This window comes from Microchirus variegatus (assembly GCF_963457635.1).
Source record: "Microchirus variegatus genome assembly, chromosome: 5".
Taxonomy (NCBI): domain Eukaryota; kingdom Metazoa; phylum Chordata; class Actinopteri; order Pleuronectiformes; family Soleidae; genus Microchirus; species Microchirus variegatus.
Window position 1 is genome coordinate 18786679 of NC_139806.1, and position 16758 is coordinate 18803436.

The 16758-nt window shown below is 37.6% G+C and overlaps 1 protein-coding gene across 2 annotated transcripts; it reads right to left on the minus strand.

The window, feature by feature from the left end:
• Positions 1-1628: 1628 nt before the first annotated feature.
• Positions 1629-12582, minus strand: prkacbb (protein kinase, cAMP-dependent, catalytic, beta b). 2 transcript variants are annotated; one of them, XM_083889482.1, is made up of 11 exons: positions 12443-12542; positions 12213-12346; positions 7113-7174; positions 6904-7032; positions 6404-6502; positions 6216-6298; positions 5661-5787; positions 4995-5090; positions 4511-4633; positions 4172-4336; positions 1629-3127 (listed from the first exon to the last, which is right to left on the minus strand). In XM_083889482.1, the coding sequence occupies exons 2-11, from the start codon at positions 12256-12258 to the stop codon at positions 3002-3004; spliced, it is 1056 nt and encodes a 351-aa protein (XP_083745608.1). In that variant the 5' UTR covers positions 12259-12346; positions 12443-12542; the 3' UTR covers positions 1629-3001. The 2 variants fall into 2 exon arrangements, with proteins under 2 accessions (XP_083745608.1, XP_083745609.1); XM_083889483.1 differs by having other exon boundaries at positions 7113-7848; positions 12213-12582.
• Between the last annotated feature and the right edge of the window lie 4176 nt (positions 12583-16758).

Genomic DNA, 16758 nt, shown 5'->3' on the forward strand with positions numbered 1-16758 from the left:
ATTATCACATTTTGGACGACATAGTGTAGTATGACGTACTACATAGTATAGTATGACATTTTGTCAAGTTTTGGACCAAAAAAAAGTTTTTCAACAAAATTGTCCGATTTTGGACGACATAGTGTAGTATGACATTTTAGTTACATTTTGGATGGCATATTATAGTATGACTTTTTTGTCAAATTTTGGACCAAATTTTTTTTTCAAAAAATTGTCACATTTTGGACGACATAGTGTAGTATGACGTACTGCATAGTATAGTATGACCTTTTTGTCAAGTTTTGGACCAAAAAAAATTGTCAGATTTTGGACGACATAGTGTAGTATGACATTTTAGTTACATTTTGGACGGCATATTATAGTATGACTTTTTTGTCAAATTTTTAACCAACAGTCTTTTTTCAAAAAAATGTGCACATTTTGGACGACATAGTATATAGTATGACGCTTTTGTCAAATTTTGGACCAAAACTTTTTTTTTCTTTCAAAAAATGTCACATTTTTGACGACATAGTATATTATGACATTTTTGTCAAATTTTCGACGACAGTATGAAGTTTTTGTCAAATTTTGGACCAAAGCAGATTTTTTCAAAAAAATTGTCACATTTTGGATGACATACTATAGTATGACGTTTTTGTCAAATTTTGGACAACATAGTATTTGGACCAAAATGTTATTTCAAAGTCACATTTTGGACGACATAGTATAGTGTGACATTTTAGTCACATTTTGGACGGCATATTATAGTATGACTTTTTTGTCAAATTTTGAACCAACAGTTTTTTTTCCCAAAAATTAGCACATTTTGGACGAAATAGTATAGTATGACGCTTTTGTCAAATTTTGGACCAACATTTTGTTTTTTTCAAAAAAATTGTCACATTTTGGACAACATAGTATAGTATGACATTTTATTCACATTTTGGACGACATATTATAGTATAACATTTTTGTCAAATTTTGGACGACAGTATGAAGTTTTCAGTTTTCAAGAATCATCATTTCCAGGTTTGAGAAACAATAATCAAAAAATTTCTGGATTTTTGTCTTTCTGTAACAAACAAAAAAATAACACAATTTGTATGTGAAGACAAGTCATCTGAAAAATGTATGTTTACTGTGGAGCAGTGATGTCACATTAGCAGCAGCAGCAGGTGTAATCTGAACACCTGTGATCAGATCACTCAGGTTGGATATGTCTGCAGGTGTGAACAGAGCGTCAACAGGACGTGTGGATGATTTTTAAGCAGCAGTTACCACGTTTGTCCCCGCTGCTCCTTGTCCTCATCCTCCGCCAGGTCCCCCAGGTCCTCCTGCTGGAGTGGAAGGTCCGACTCGCAAACAGGAAGTGGATGATTCCAATTCAATTTATCGAGAGGGGAGGGCGCGGACCACACTAAGCCAGTCCACTTTTCCTCGTTGAGTTTAATTTGTGTTTCGTCATTATTATTACTACTATTATTATTATTATTATTATTAATAAATATAGTAATAATAATTAGCACATGGCAAACATGACAAAATGACATTGCCATTTTGCAATTGCAAAAATTCAGGTTCTGTGATTGAATCCTGAATGGAATCTTGATGAATGTCACAATGCAAGGCAAGATGGACAATGTCAACACTTTTAAAAATAAAATTTATTAGCATCTCTAATGTGTATAAATAAGAACATATATGAAACAATGCATATACGAATAATGTAATGAGCTTAACAATAACAGGGTTACATGTGATACAAAGCAGTCTTTATTTTAGACAGTGTATTGTGAGGAAAACTGTACCTTGAAATCAAGCTTTCAAATAAGCATACCTATAATTTGCAAATCTACATTCTTTGACAAGAATGAATCAACAATCTGCTTGGACGTGGTAACAGGGAAAATATGGCAAATTTCTCTTTTGCATTCCTGTTTCTTAAAAGATTTTAAAACATCCTTGATTTAATACATTATAAACTCTGTACTTTTTTTAAGGAATCACTAACAATGTTGAGGCAAAAAGCCGCAACACTACTCACACATATCTTTTCAACTTTATGTTACACTCAATAAAAACCCTTCAAAGGATTTCACGTCATTCTTTTTGATTTACTGAGATCACATTGTTCCACAGACTCGTAACAACAGGTCTTTATAAGCAGACCTGAAATCTAGGGACAATATGACAAAACTGTTAGACACAGTGACAAAAATAAGAGTAAGATACCAAATGACAAACTTTACATGTAACAAACAGATCCATAAGGATCAAACAAAAGAATGGATTTGCTTTTAACTACTGTAACAAGTTTTGTCATTTTTCTGCAATGGCTTGCTGTGTCTGGGTCAGAATACCAACAAGACAGTGAGTGGGTGGGTGCTTTAGTGGGGGGTCTAAGGCAAAAAGCAAAGAAAGGAAAGGACCTCTCTTCTTGTGTCACCCAATAATTTCTATTTGGTCATGCTTTAAACACCCAACATGTTCAAATGTCTTACAAAACATAGGACAGACACTACTTCTGAAAGCTGGCCAGCACTTTACTGTAGCCATGTGATGTGGACTTGTAACAGACCATCAAACTTACACTACTACAAGGAACCTCCATCAACCCACACAACTGGGAGTCAAACTGCCACAGACAAGTCAGCTACAATGTGTGGACTACCATTGGCCATTGTCTTAGTTTTCCTCATAAAGTGAAAAAATATCACATTTAAAAGGGGATAAGAACATCCATGACTAACTGCTTCAAAGTAAAGAAAAAAAAAAAAAAAAAAAACAGTTGGTAGGTACAAAAAATAAAGAAAAAAGTGGTGTGTCTGCTTTAATACGCAGGTGTAAGTGACAGTGAGAGGTTATCGGCACCCAAGGATCATGTCGACCTCATTCAGCCCTGTGGAATGAAGGGTCAATGTAGTAGAGCTGAAAAAACCATGGTCTCTGCTCCATCCCAAGTCTTTAGAAGAGTGCAAAGATCCCCTTATTTTCCCTGATTTATCCATGTCCCCATGTCCTAAAACTCTGCAAACTCTTTTGCGCATTTTTCTGTAACAGAAACGCGGATTTCCTCCTCCTCATAGTCATCGAAGTTGCTGGTGTCGCCTGGGCCTCTGCACTTTGGTATGAATGGGGCTTCCACCTGTAACAAGGAATACATTCTGTTTTAATAAACACAATTCATATTTTGTCTACACTGGCAGTCAGGCATGTCAAAGTGCTTTGAATGTCTCAGCACTGTCAAAATACTGTATGTCAAGAAAATGAAAAGAGGTGCACAAAAGAAGATAGTTACTACATGTGCAGCAGTGTCAGTTGAGTTTAAATACACTGAATGAAGACAGCTAAAGGAATCACTGAGCGATAAATGAAGTGGGTGTCAGGTGATCCGTGTGTAAAACGCTACATCACACTTTTCCAATGTCAGTTTGACAATGTTGACAATTATTCAACATTTTCAAGTCTCTTCCCTCTGTTTTATAGGGAGTTTATAATTCCCTTCTTTTGACTGTTGACATCCTGCCTGTATACATGGACGGACAACAATGTAAACTTTGTAGTCCTTCTCAAGCATAACCTGCTTTTCAAATGCACCTAATGTAGTCATGTGAATTAAACCAGCACCTCTCTACCAGATTATAAGCACCGTTTTTTAACATTGTCATTGTCATGGAAGCAGATATTTTGCAACCATTTGCCACTAGAATATACTGCAAAACATCAGTGCAATAATACATTAGGGAAGACAATAAAATATTTGTCTTGTAATAAATGTAGACTCAGGTGTCAGGATTACTTTGACAAGAAAGGGGCAGTTTTATATTAATCAAATCAATTGTACAGTTTAACAAATTGTTCCAGGGTTTAACAAAATAAACAGATCAATGCGGATCAAGGCTGAGCTAAATGACTATTGTCCTCCCTGCAAAATGCCATGTGACACTGATATACAACAGCCAGCATGAGAGCTGGGTGATTTCCAAGTGGAAAAAAAACAAGACTAGTCAGTTGTGCAATGACCACTAATCAGGCAAAACACACTGTGCTCCATTTAGCATGAACCCGGAACCACAATTTGTTTTGATGAACATCTTTTAGGGAAAATAATGCACCATCATAACATGGAATTTTAAAACTTGCAAAAAAAAAAGTTTGGTGGCACAACAAAATGCATTCTGGGACTTGCCTTTCTCTCATAGATAGCGATCCAGTCTGTTGTGGCAAACCATTTGTGGCCCTTAATGTCATTGACTCCGTTCTTCAGGTTGCCATAGCGTTTAGTCAGATCCACTTGCAAGAGGTTTCTCAACAAGTCCTTCAAGTCAGAGCTGAAGTGGGAGGGGAACCGGACCTAGAAATAAGAAGGATGAGCTCTTAAGACTTTTCCCCAGATCCTTATAAATGCAAGACATTTGGATATGCATGACTGAAAACAGGTAGAAAGCATGTTAAATTCAAAGGGTGTTTTGCTTTTATGTCGTACTTAAACATTAAAACAAACAAAAAAGCAACAAAAACTGCTTACTTTTCCAGACACTATCTTTTCATATATCTGAATAGGTTGATCCGCGAAGAACGGAGGGTAGCCAGCTGCCATTTCATAGATGAGAACTCCGAGGGCCCACCAGTCCACAGCTTTGTTATAGCCCTAAAGCAGTCAAGAGAGATAAAGGTTCAAGAGGCTTGTTATTAAGACACATTCTTAACTTAAAATATTACAAATAACTCATTATTACAGTAAATTGTAATTTTACTGAAATATTTACGTATACATTTCCACACAAGAAAATGACAACACCCACTTCTGTCTTCCCCTTTGGTTACTCAGACTGTGAGATAAATACATTTTATAGACTATTATTTGTTGTAATTTACCTTTGTGTAATACAGACTTTGTCTCAATCAAAGAGATTTTCTGTATTATTGCACATACATAAATACAAATAAGAGCTGCTGCAATAGAAAAGCAGCAGTTTTATTAGTTTTGCTGTTAAAAAACTAATTAATACTTTGCTGAGGATGATTTCTGGTGCCAGGTACTCCGGTGTCCCACACAACGTCCAGGTCCTGCCTTTTACCCTCTTGGCAAATCCAAAGTCTGTCACCTAGGAGTCAGTGCACATACATTAACATGGATAAGTGTGTGTGTGATGTTAAACATTGTGTTAAAGGTCTCATATCAGCCACAGAGGCTACTGGGAGCTAACAGCAGTTAGCATTTGGAAAAGTGATCATTTGCAGGTTCTAGCAGGCACATTGCTCTCATATATAACATGTATCCACTTGACAGATAAATCCTCTGAGGCTGGAAGTTTGTGTAGAACTCTGTGCTGCACTGTGGAGCCAAGAATAGAACTTTTCTCAGACTTCGTGGACTGTTTTTTTGGATACCGTTGAACTCGCCTGCACTCTCCCGTGTTTCACAGACAAAGCAGTGTTCCGCCAGACAACAATTCCAGGAATTTAGCGCATTGCGACGTCACAGCGAACGCGGACGTCAACATCGCATGTTTTATCTCCTGTACTTAGACTGAGGAGGACCACAAAAACATTAGTGAGTCATCTTTTTTTTGAAGACTGACAGGACCTCCAGAGTCCCAAATATAAGGATTTAAATGATTAAAAAGTTGGTTTTGCTTAATATGGGACCTTTAATTGGTTATATTGTAGCTCACCTGAATGTAGCCGTGGTGATCAATGAGCAGGTTCTCAGGTTTCAGATCTCTGTATATGAGATCTAGTGAATGGAGGTACTCAAATGTCAGGACTATTTGAGCAGCATAAAACCGTGCATGTGGTTCACTGGAAAGGAAGGAAGGAGAGAGCGAGAGAGGAGTGTTCAGGAAATTCAGGAAATTGAAGCAAAAAATGAGGCTAATAAATAATAAGGAGCTACATCCAAAAAACTATGCTTTAGTTTGGTTATGACTGCCATCAACACTACTCTTGAGTTTTCTTGACTTGAATGAAAAGCACTGTTAAAGCTCCATTTCAGTTCTACCTTCTAAGAATAAAATAAGAAACCCCAGCTATTACTGATTTGTAGTTGTTTCTGCTCCACAACCAAATGCAAATAGACAGTCCACTTCCTGTTTACACTGGGACAAACAAGCTCAGTGTAAATGAGTGAGTTGTCATGTGATGCAATGTAAAGGTCGTTTTAGACAATGTCTTAGTTGTATTAGTTTGGACGGAGCCTCCGACACCGATGTACTAAGTTCAGGACTCACCTGAATCTCCCAATTCGTCTTAGGTGTGAAAACATCTCCCCTCCTGGAACGTACTCCATCACCATGTACAAATTAGAGTTGTCCTAAAAAAAATTTAAATTAAAATAAAAAGACAGTTCAACATTGCTGCTAACATATTACCGACATTTTAATTACTACATATGTTTACAATCGAAGCAAAAACGTACCTTAAAGGCGTAATCCAATCTGACAAGAAAGGGGAAGCTCACGGCCTGTAATATCCTCTTCTCGTTTAATGTGTGTTCTATTTGCTTGAGTTTTACCACCTGACATAAAAAAGACATAACGATAAGCTTGTCAGGAATACCTCGCATTAGGAGGAGAGATCGCAAACTCTGAGAGGGATGAAGACATTTTTATGCATTTTCATTTTACTTGTGCTCTTGTAATGACACAAAACAGGATAAAAATGTCATATTCATTTTGCGAGATATATTTTGGTACCAATACTGTATTGCGCCGGCAAATAACACTTTTGTTTTTGTTTGACTCATAATCCAGAAAAATCAAAAAAAAGAAACAATAAAAAGAAATACAAACTTCACAACAATATGCAGTATGAAAACAGTATATAAATAGATAATATAGCCTTTCCAATATGATATAAAAGTGTATTACACAAATGAAGCATGAGGGTAATTTGCATGTCATGTGTGTTTTAACCTACCTTCTGCTTGTCCAGTATTTTCATGGCAAAGTATTGCTCTGTTCCTTTGTGTTTCACCAACATGACTCTCCCAAATGAGCCAGTACCCAGGGTCTTTAATCTGTCAAAGTCATCGAGGCACGTTGTGCTCTGTGGGAAAACAACGTGTTGAGCTACTATGTAAACAAAGATAGTGGGAAAAGTGAAGTTGAAGTTCTCATTATTCTCACCTGTGGTGGACATTCCCATTTCCGTAAGAAATCTTCTTTGGCTTTAGCTAGAAACTCTTTAACTAAAAAACAAGAGGGTGCAATAAGGTACAGTTAGCCCACAGGTCTTCTTTAACAACATATTTTTTTTAATATTAGTAGAGAAACACATTCAGGTTTTAGATGGAGCTTGTAAAACAACCAAATGCTATTATTCTACAAGGAGAAAGGAATATATGTGCTAATGGAAAATGAAATTGTTAATCAATGCAGAAGAAAGGGGGCAACGTCATCTCTCATCTGGATATAATTTCAACTGGATCTTTTAAATATCACATACATTGCTTTAAGGTAAGACAAAACACAAACACAAGACAACAAGGTCCAAGTCAGGCAGTCTAGTGATGCATGCCAAGAAACTCAGTATATTTAGTTATTTAGTAGCCTAATTCAAAAGGAAAGAAGAGCCACAATTATTACAGGGTTGGTTTCTCTGAGCGTCTTGTGCATCACTTAACACGGTTTGGAGGATAACTATTAAAACACAGCATAAGAATGGTAAGCAGAGACAAACCAATGTATGGGGAAACACAGCAGACAGCAGATATCCAGATTGAGAGAATGTGGATAACAAAAACACTGACTTATTATCAAAGCACACAACAAACGCAAGCACATCTAGCATGTCTTCACAATGAGACCAGTGTCGTTCTGCCATTCTGGTCATCTTTTGGAGGGATGAGCATACCAAAAGTGTCTATTGATCACCAAAGTTGTGCAGGAACAACCACCCACATGGATGGGATGATACGAGAAGAAAAGAGAGAAATATAGAGTTCATGTACACAACAACAAGTATAACACACATCAACCGTCAAGAAGCTTTATGTGGTGAAACAAAGCAACAAGAATGAAAACAGAGTTGACATTCACCTGGGGAATTTAAACACAGACTGACTGTCTACCGCAGTGTTAGAAGAACAGGTGTACCGGAATGCCATGTAGTAGAAATTCAGTCATGCATATTAGGTTAGATTAAGAAGATAACAACAAATAGTGGAGAAACAATCGTTCAAATTATGTTTATTAGATTTGGGAATATTACAGATAAGTCATTTATGATCATCTGGTTGATTGACTAAAATAAGCGCTCTTATATGATCTACTTCATATATATCTATATCTGCATATATAAATATAGTTATATTATACAAATTTTCGATTTCCAATCCTCATTTAAGCTTCGAAATTAATTAAATGGTGAATTACATAACAGAGGTTGTGAAGATCAACAAACTAATTCATCTGCTCCTACTCTCATAATCTGAATAATCAAATAAATCTGATTTTACGAGCCAAAGATTAGTTCCAGTGTTACAACATAACTCTCTCTTCAGTTGAGAAAAACAAATAAAAAAAATGTGTTGTTTTTGCGCACACAAACTGCTCTCAAACATTTTGTACCTTGGGGGAAAAATAAGTGCACACACACACACACACACACACAGTGGGGGGCAACCTTTGCTGATAACAACACCAAAATCCAAACAACAAAAACACGATTAGCTATGTCACTCTCTTCTGTTACACTACAGACACTGAGTGCAGAATAGCTGCCATGATGGCAACTGTTAAATCTCCCCGTGACCAAGTGTGACTATCTTGGAGCCGATCCATGAGATCCAGCTAATGGCAGCTAATGACGGCTATATAGAGTAAACACAGGGAGTCTAGAGTATAAACAGGGTTGCAGGTAACCAGGTCGTCTTTATCGGAGCAGCTACCCTTCAGACAAATCTGCAGCTCAGGGCACGGTGTCAGCTTAAACAGGTTTAACAGTTAGCCACAGCCCAGGATCTGTGGATAATACTGGCATTCGAAAAGAAATACCTGGCAGTCATAAGAACTGTCACTGATCTGATCACCTTTGTCTGCTGAATGTCTGTGGTTGGCACAGTTCACTGTGTCTGCCTGATCTCTCTCAACAGGTCAATAAATTTCAGAGGAACATTTTCACGGCATCATAAAGTGACATTACTTAAAACAAACTAAGTGTGTAACTGAACACAGATGGTTCTCCACAGGTTTCTAAAGGTGTAAAGTGCTTGAAGGTGGTGGACTAACTACTGTAGTAAGACATCAACCTTCCTACACAACCTACAGCTTCTATACAGACAACCGGGATGTTTGGTATACTGCATGTGACGCACAGTGATGACCAGCTGCACACATCACAGTAAACGAGTGCAAAGTAACATGGGCCAATAGGCCAAATTACGTCAAACCTTTCAAAGCTTGTAATACCCCTTATCCTCTGACGAAGGTCTGATGACAAGCTGCTCCAGTCAATGACGAGCTGAGTGTGAGAAGTGAGCCTTGCTGGACTTTTACCACAGCAAGATTAGAAATGGGGCTCTAAATAAACACATCCGACACAATTCAAGTGTATCTGTGCGAGTGTGTGCGTGCATGTATGTGCATATGCCCGGAAGACAGTAGTAGTTCCTAGTTTTATGAATGGAAAGAAGGCATTTGTCATTTCTTCACCATATTTGGTCAGGATGCTGTACAGAGGGAAAGCTTTGTTTATGTAGCTGAGAATAAAATGTAGCAGTGAGGCCTGAGGCAGAAACAGTCCCACAATGCCTTCATGTCAAATTTATTGGCTATTTATAACAATTACTCATGGGTATGTGGTTTATTGTCAGAGAATTAAGATAGTTCCAAAGTTTCTGTCTGGTACAGCAAGCAGTGCCGAGAAGAGGCTGCAACTAACAAACAGTCTGAGCCATGTTGGGCACAAAAGAATTGATTAGACGCTATGCTGAAGTTGGACTGACTACGATTTTCACCACTTTTTGATGATAAGTATCTACCAATTGTTGCATGTGCTAATTCTGTTCTCAAAAAACTTGGACATTGGTGCACTAAAACAATTTTTCATCCAACATTTTACTTGAAAACTTCAGTTTTGATTAGCTGGTTCATGTACTTAACATTTAGTTCATACATTATTTGATTTAAAATATATGAAACAAACGAAAGCGTTGTTAACAGGTCACGGGTAACTGCAGATAAGTGTAGTGTAAACAGATTCAGCAAATAAAGAATGACATTTAAAAATCAAGAGACTGGAACGCCCAGCATCCACTTTTCAGAAAAAGCAGAAGAAAGGTGTGATGAGGTATGTGTGGAGTGGACTGATGAGGAAATTAGAACATTTATAAACTTAGTGTAGGAAGAAACTTATACTGCAATAACAGATGAGAAGCAAAAAAGCACCTTCTTATCTTTTTTTGCACATTTTTGTGATTGATATTAATCGAAACCAGCCTTGTGTTTATTTGAGTTAAAGGTCCACTTATTAACAATTAGAACAGATTTATTGGCAGAAATAGAATATACTAGTCATGTTTCTAGTATGTTATTGCTATAAAAAATAATTTACCCCATAGCCTTGGAATAAGCCTTTTATTTTTTTAATTTTGGCGAAGGCCTTGCTTTAAGGAGGCCATCATTGTACAACGCCATGTTTCTACAGCTAACCAAAACGGACTCATCAGCCACAGTCTTGTACATTTGAGGTGGACCTTGCGCTGTCAACAAACATCATTTGTTATGCAAAACGGAGAGGTGAACAAAGAGTACCACTGTTTGTTACAACCTGCAGTCTCACTACTAGATGTCACTAATTCTAACACACTGCACCTTTATACACCGATTACAATTAACCTGTAGAGAACAGAGAACCATGTCAAATAGGACTAAGTGATACTTTCATAACAATACTCCAATGTCACAAAGACTCAGTTTATATGCATTTAAAGGTGCATATGTAAGAATGTGGCCAAAAACAGTTACTACATTCAAATTCAAAATACTGAGGTCTTTTAGGTTCCGTTTTTCTGACGTAACTGGCAACCCGTGGTTGCTCGGCAGCTGAGACTCTACTGACTGCAATGATTGGTAGATGGCGGTAGGTGGCGCCACATGCCAAAACATGATTTCAAAACATAAACATGATTTACAGTCTGCTAAATATTTTTTAATACAAATATTTTGGCTGTACTGTTGTTGTTGGTGAGTTAGGTTTGTTATATGAACATTATTCCTGAGTCTCTGTGACATATTAGGAGGATTTGGTTAGGATATGGTCAGTTGCTTTAGATTTATTACATAATGCACCTTTAATGTTTAGGCAGTTTGCTAACACACTTTGAGACCAAATTTGAGAAATGTTTACCTGTTCAACAAGTGTGTTTTGTCCATAAAGAAGCAACATTCTAACCCATATCTGGCATTGTATCGTGGTAATTTCCGATAACTACTCACCTGTAATGTCAAACATGTCTAAATGTACTTCATATATCGGACATCAGCTGCCATGATGTCTAAATATTGGCATAGGCCATAGAACAACCCACACCAGTCGACCTCTATGTGCCACCGTGAAGATTATCAGCCATTATCCAATCATAAATATTGAGGAAGGTGACTACATGCTAACTGTCTCTGTGTTTGTGTGTGTAGGCCTGTACACCAGCACCACCACCATCAAGAGGCGATGAAATGACAGGGGCCTTCTTAGGGCTAATCCCCCCTCATAGCTAAAGTTAGCAGGCTAGCTGGTCATCAAGCTTGATCCGTCTCGTGCTCCAGCTGTCATGCAATCAAGCTATTATTAAACGCGCGGAACGATCAATATGGAGGACATGTCGATAGGCATTGCATTCGCGGCTCTGTGATATGCGTTAATAGGCTGTTAACACTGTCGACTCAATGCTCTCCTTCCCCACCCCCTTGCAACCCAGAAAACCACAACCTCCACTAGGTCTCCTTGCTGCTACCTATTTTAGCTAACACCATATAAGATTACATTAGTGCAAATTCACACACGTACGCACAGGGAGAGAGAAAGTCATTTTTGGCACGGTTGTTTTTTTCGCTAGGTGGTGGGAAAACTGCGGGGGGATGCCAGAGGGCCCTCCCCCCGCTGTACTGCCTGTAGCTGCCAGATAGGACAGTGTTAAGTGTTATAACAGGGTAGCTAGCTACATCGCGGAGGCTAGCTAAGTGTCAATTAAAACGCAAACAAACACGCAAACAACGGCCCGGACTCACCGCTCTCTAGCTCGTTGCCCTTCTTGGCGGTGGCAGCGTTCCCCATGGTGTGGAAGACACGGCGGGCGCTCCGACAGAGAGGAGATGGCGGTGGCTACAGCTAACCTTTCCACAGATGGTACTATTCCCAAGCCCTTTAAAAATAGGTAAACACAATCGCAATATTCTGTTGCGCTGAAATGCGAGCAGATACAGTCCAGCAGTCCCTTCCTGCAGCCCCCCTCACTCACTCTCCTTCTGTCCCTCCCTCTCCTTCTTCTTCTCCCTGGAAGATTTCCGCTCTTGCTCTCAGTGGAGTAAACGTCTCTGTGCTTGTGTCTTCGTGTGACATGAAGCTAGCGGTCACTTGTGGTTCTCACTCCCCCTCCTCCCTCAGTCCTCTCCAGCCTTCAGCTGCACGCACGGCATGGTAAAAGCAGTCGTAGCTGGAGCTCGGGTCAGGAGGACTCACCGTAGGTTCGCGGGAGATTGTTATTCTTTTTTATTATTATTTTTGGGGCGGTCATCGAATAAAAATGTTGAATCCCCCCCCCCCTCCCCAACCGTTTACTTTACATTTGCATTACACCCTTGAGCCACATGACGGAGCTCATTCACTGTCCACCAAAGTCCACTTTATACCACAATAATAATAATAATGATTATAATATTAAGAATAATAAACCATTTAACAGCTCATTTTTTGAAGATAAGGTTCGATCTTAAAGGGATAGTTCAGTGTTTTATGTTATTTTATGAGTTATTTACAGAATACAGATTATTTGACTTCCAACAAGGACAGAAGGGGAATACAGATTTTAGTTGCAAGACTCACTCTAAAATCTAATAAACTCTAAGTCTGCCTTAAAGCTGCAGTGCGTAGATTATGGTGATTTATTTATTTATGTATCTTGATATAAATCTGACTCTGCTTAGACTTTAACAGAAATTACATAACATTTGTCAACCAATTCTGTCAGAGCTGACTGAGGGAGCATGTGTGTGTATACAGTGGCAGCGCAGTGGTGGGCCAGGGCAAAAAGCCTTTATTATTACTTATTTATTATTTATCCCATCAAATTCCTGAACTAACCTTGTTTTTTGCACAGTAGTACTCACTCCTGAAACTTTTTGTGGGTCTTTGTGTTTCGTTTTGTATTTTCAATCATGCTCCAACCTGTTTGCAGCAATGATATCTTTAGAATGTTTTTTTTTTTTGTTGTCATTTTTGCCATTAGATGGTCTTTTCCGGGGTGTAAACCAAGTGTTTGAGTGAATGTAACTTGAGTGTTCAGAAAATTGTTTGTTTTGTTTGAGTGCTAATTGGTTAATTGCATAATGTCTGTATTTATATAGTACATTTCTATAGTTTTGAGGACCATTCAAGCTTTTACCATTCACTCATTCACACCTATTCACTCATGCAGCTCATCTATATGCAGCACATTTTTCGATCACACATCTATGATATCCATCCATTCACATGCTGCTGCCACAGCCACCAGAATCAATTTAGGATTCAACCCATAACCTTCCTATTGAAAGACGACCCTCTCTACCACTGATCCCACAGTCGGTCAGTAACAGGTGCTACTTGGCGTTATCAAGAATTAAGTAATTACCACTACCAATATATTTATTGTCTGTTCAGTTTTAATCAATATCATGCTTGTACACTGTGCAAACATGCTTTTAAGTGTAACTTAACATTGAAACCTTTACCTCTAAAGTGTAAAACTTTACCCCCACGTTTTCTGCTCAATAACAAATTTAAACCTCATTCAACACTTATATTGAAATATTGAAAATCAGTCTTTAATTAGCTGACTTTCATCGTGATAAATACAGACTTTAATGTTTTGTTGTGATTTATTGTGACACATAGCCCAGACCTCTTAATGTTGTAATATTTAATGTTTAAGTGTTGTAATAAACCTTTATCGCAGGGCAAGTGAAGTGTTTATTTGCTCATGCCAAATACTGTAATTCTTTGCATTAGAATTAATTATGTTTATGCATAAATGTGTTTAGAATATATACTGTATATTGACAGTACTAATAACCTCTCAGACAAGATTTGAATATCAACATGTCAAAATTCTTACAAATAATGAACATATAAAATGTTACAAGAAGTCATACACACATTTGATGAGAAGTATAAAATGTGGTCAAATTCAAATACTATAAATAAATAAATAAATAAATACCAGTTTCACCAAATGTGAATGGCTGTAAATAAAATGTCTTTTTTTTTGCTTAAAGACTTAAGAGAGTAAATACAATGTTTATCTTTGAAAGCCCTCTTAGTTTCCAGGTAGTTGTCAATTAATAACATTGTGTGGGGGGAAAAAAAAGGAAAAAAAGCTGTTGTGTGTAGCCCTCCAACAATAATAACAATGATCGATCATTTCATTGTGAATTTAATGGAATGAGCGGCTGATGTACCTGTTGGTCACTTACCAGCCTGCCTGTGCTCTTACTTCACATGACAAGAGCCTTCACAACAAACACAGTGGCGCACACTGAGAGAGTAATAGAAAAAGAGCAGAGCAAGTGTAGCCATAATTTCAAGATCTATTACAGAGAACAACTTCCAATGATTTAGGGTGTAGCTTTGACGAAGACCAGTAGGAAGGGGTACGATGAATTGGTTTCATTAATTCTACCCTGCTATATTGATCGCCTTTCCAAACTTACTGACCGTAGCTTTAATCTCAAGACAAAGAATAGTAATCAGACCCTTTATCTGAGTAAAAAGCAAAATGTACTAATGTAACACCTTGTGTCAACTTGAATTGGCAATAGGAGTAGTGTTCATTTTGTTATATTGTTTTATAAAGTAAACTTGTCATAGAAACGTAATGGTGCATTTGCCTTTTAGAAAGATGGAATACTTGAAGTTAGGATTCCACATCCTTCCACATTCGCCTAAATGTGATTTAATGACTAAAATCACCTTTTAATTGGTGCATCTGCAATTTTATCAAAGTTTTTTTTACTTGATCTATGATTTTTGTTTAGATAGAACTTCATAAACATACATTTAAAATAACCCAGGGTTATAAAATAGTTCACTATACCTCCAAATCAAAATATAGTATGTAATGTATGTAAAAACAATAATTATGTTATTGAAAAAAGCCTGCACTGACGCTACTTTAGTGCACATTATTCGCAAAATGTGAGCCATCTTATAGTAAAAGCACTTTATTTGCCTTCATTTGAATTTATATATACGCAACCTTCTAATGTTGCAGCATTAAATAAAAGGAAATAAGTCTTCCTGTAAGTCACATTGAATTGTTATATGTGAAATACCTTTAGACCAAGGCTATTCAACTTAAGGCCCGGGGGCCAGAACTGGCCCTTCAAGCAATTTGGACCGGCCCGCTGCCCATTAACCCATAAATAATGAATGTACTATTACAAAGCCAATAAAACCATAACTTCGCCTATTTTTGGCACTTTGCGACACTTTGTGTTTCTTTTTTGGCAAATACTAGTACAGCTGTAATTGTAGGCAGCCTATGTATGTACCAGGATATTTTGCACTATGTGAGCCAACTGTAGCATTTGTACCTGAATATTATTGCTATAGTTACTTATATTTCTGCAAAATTTGCCTATTGTGGCCAATGCACCTTAATGTTGTTTAAATTGTTATTTTTTTTTTAAATTTTGTAAGAGCCAATTGTGACTGTTATACCCACATGTTGGTGTTACTGTAACTTTAACCTTTTTGCACTATATGCAAATTGTATTGTACCTGAACATTGGTGGTTTTGTTACTTGCCTTCTTTGCACAAAACTTGCAGCCATTTCAATAAATAAGTGCAAAATAATTTATAACATTTTGTATCCGTTGTACTTGTACACACTGTACATGCGGCACAAAATAGAAGTACAGGGGTTGACAGCCTTCCGAAAAGCTGGCCCTCCGGAAATTTTAGTTGAATAGCCCTGCTTTAAACTATCTTCACTCAAATGCCACAACAGAACAGTTTTCAAGGTAAGATGTCTAAATCTTGACACAAATGTATCCACTTAAAGCAATTATTATTTTATCCACATATTATAAATCTATTAGATTAATGTCCTTAAAATGTGGCCTCTTACGTCCTGCCTAAATGATATAAATGCTTAGACTTACAACACAATCTAAAGCACTGCAGCCACAAAGAACCCACCTGGTACAACATACAATTCAATTTATTATTTGCGAGCTTCAGTGTGTTGGTGTAAAGTGCGTCATATTCCTCAATGTGAGAAGTATAATTTGTACTGAGTATTTTCAATGCATGCTTCTACTTTAGATCACTGCTTCCAGTAAATATTAAATGGCCTGTAGACCTGAGGCCATCCATCTTCTATCACTTTATCCTCCACATGAGGGTCGCGGCTGACAGGTCACCGGTCCATCACAGGGCCACATAGAGACAAATAACCATCCGCTCTCACACCTACGGTCAATTTAAAGTGTCCACCTTACATACACACAATAAGGGCCTTATAGTAGACATAAAAGCCACTCAGACACATTAACCTGCTTCTGACCACAGACCAT

Excerpts from the sequence above, each read along its gene's own strand:
- prkacbb (XM_083889482.1), bottom strand. The coding sequence starts at position 12,258 with ATGGGGAACGCTGCCACCGCCAAGAAGGGCAACGAGCTAGAGAGCG. Across the intron at positions 4,634-4,994 it reads CAGAAATCATCCTCAGCAAA|GGCTATAACAAAGCTGTGGA; the intron begins GTATTAATTAGT and ends TGACTGCTTTAG. Across the intron at positions 3,128-4,171 it reads TCGCTATCTATGAGAGAAAG|GTGGAAGCCCCATTCATACC; the intron begins GCAAGTCCCAGA and ends TCCTTGTTACAG.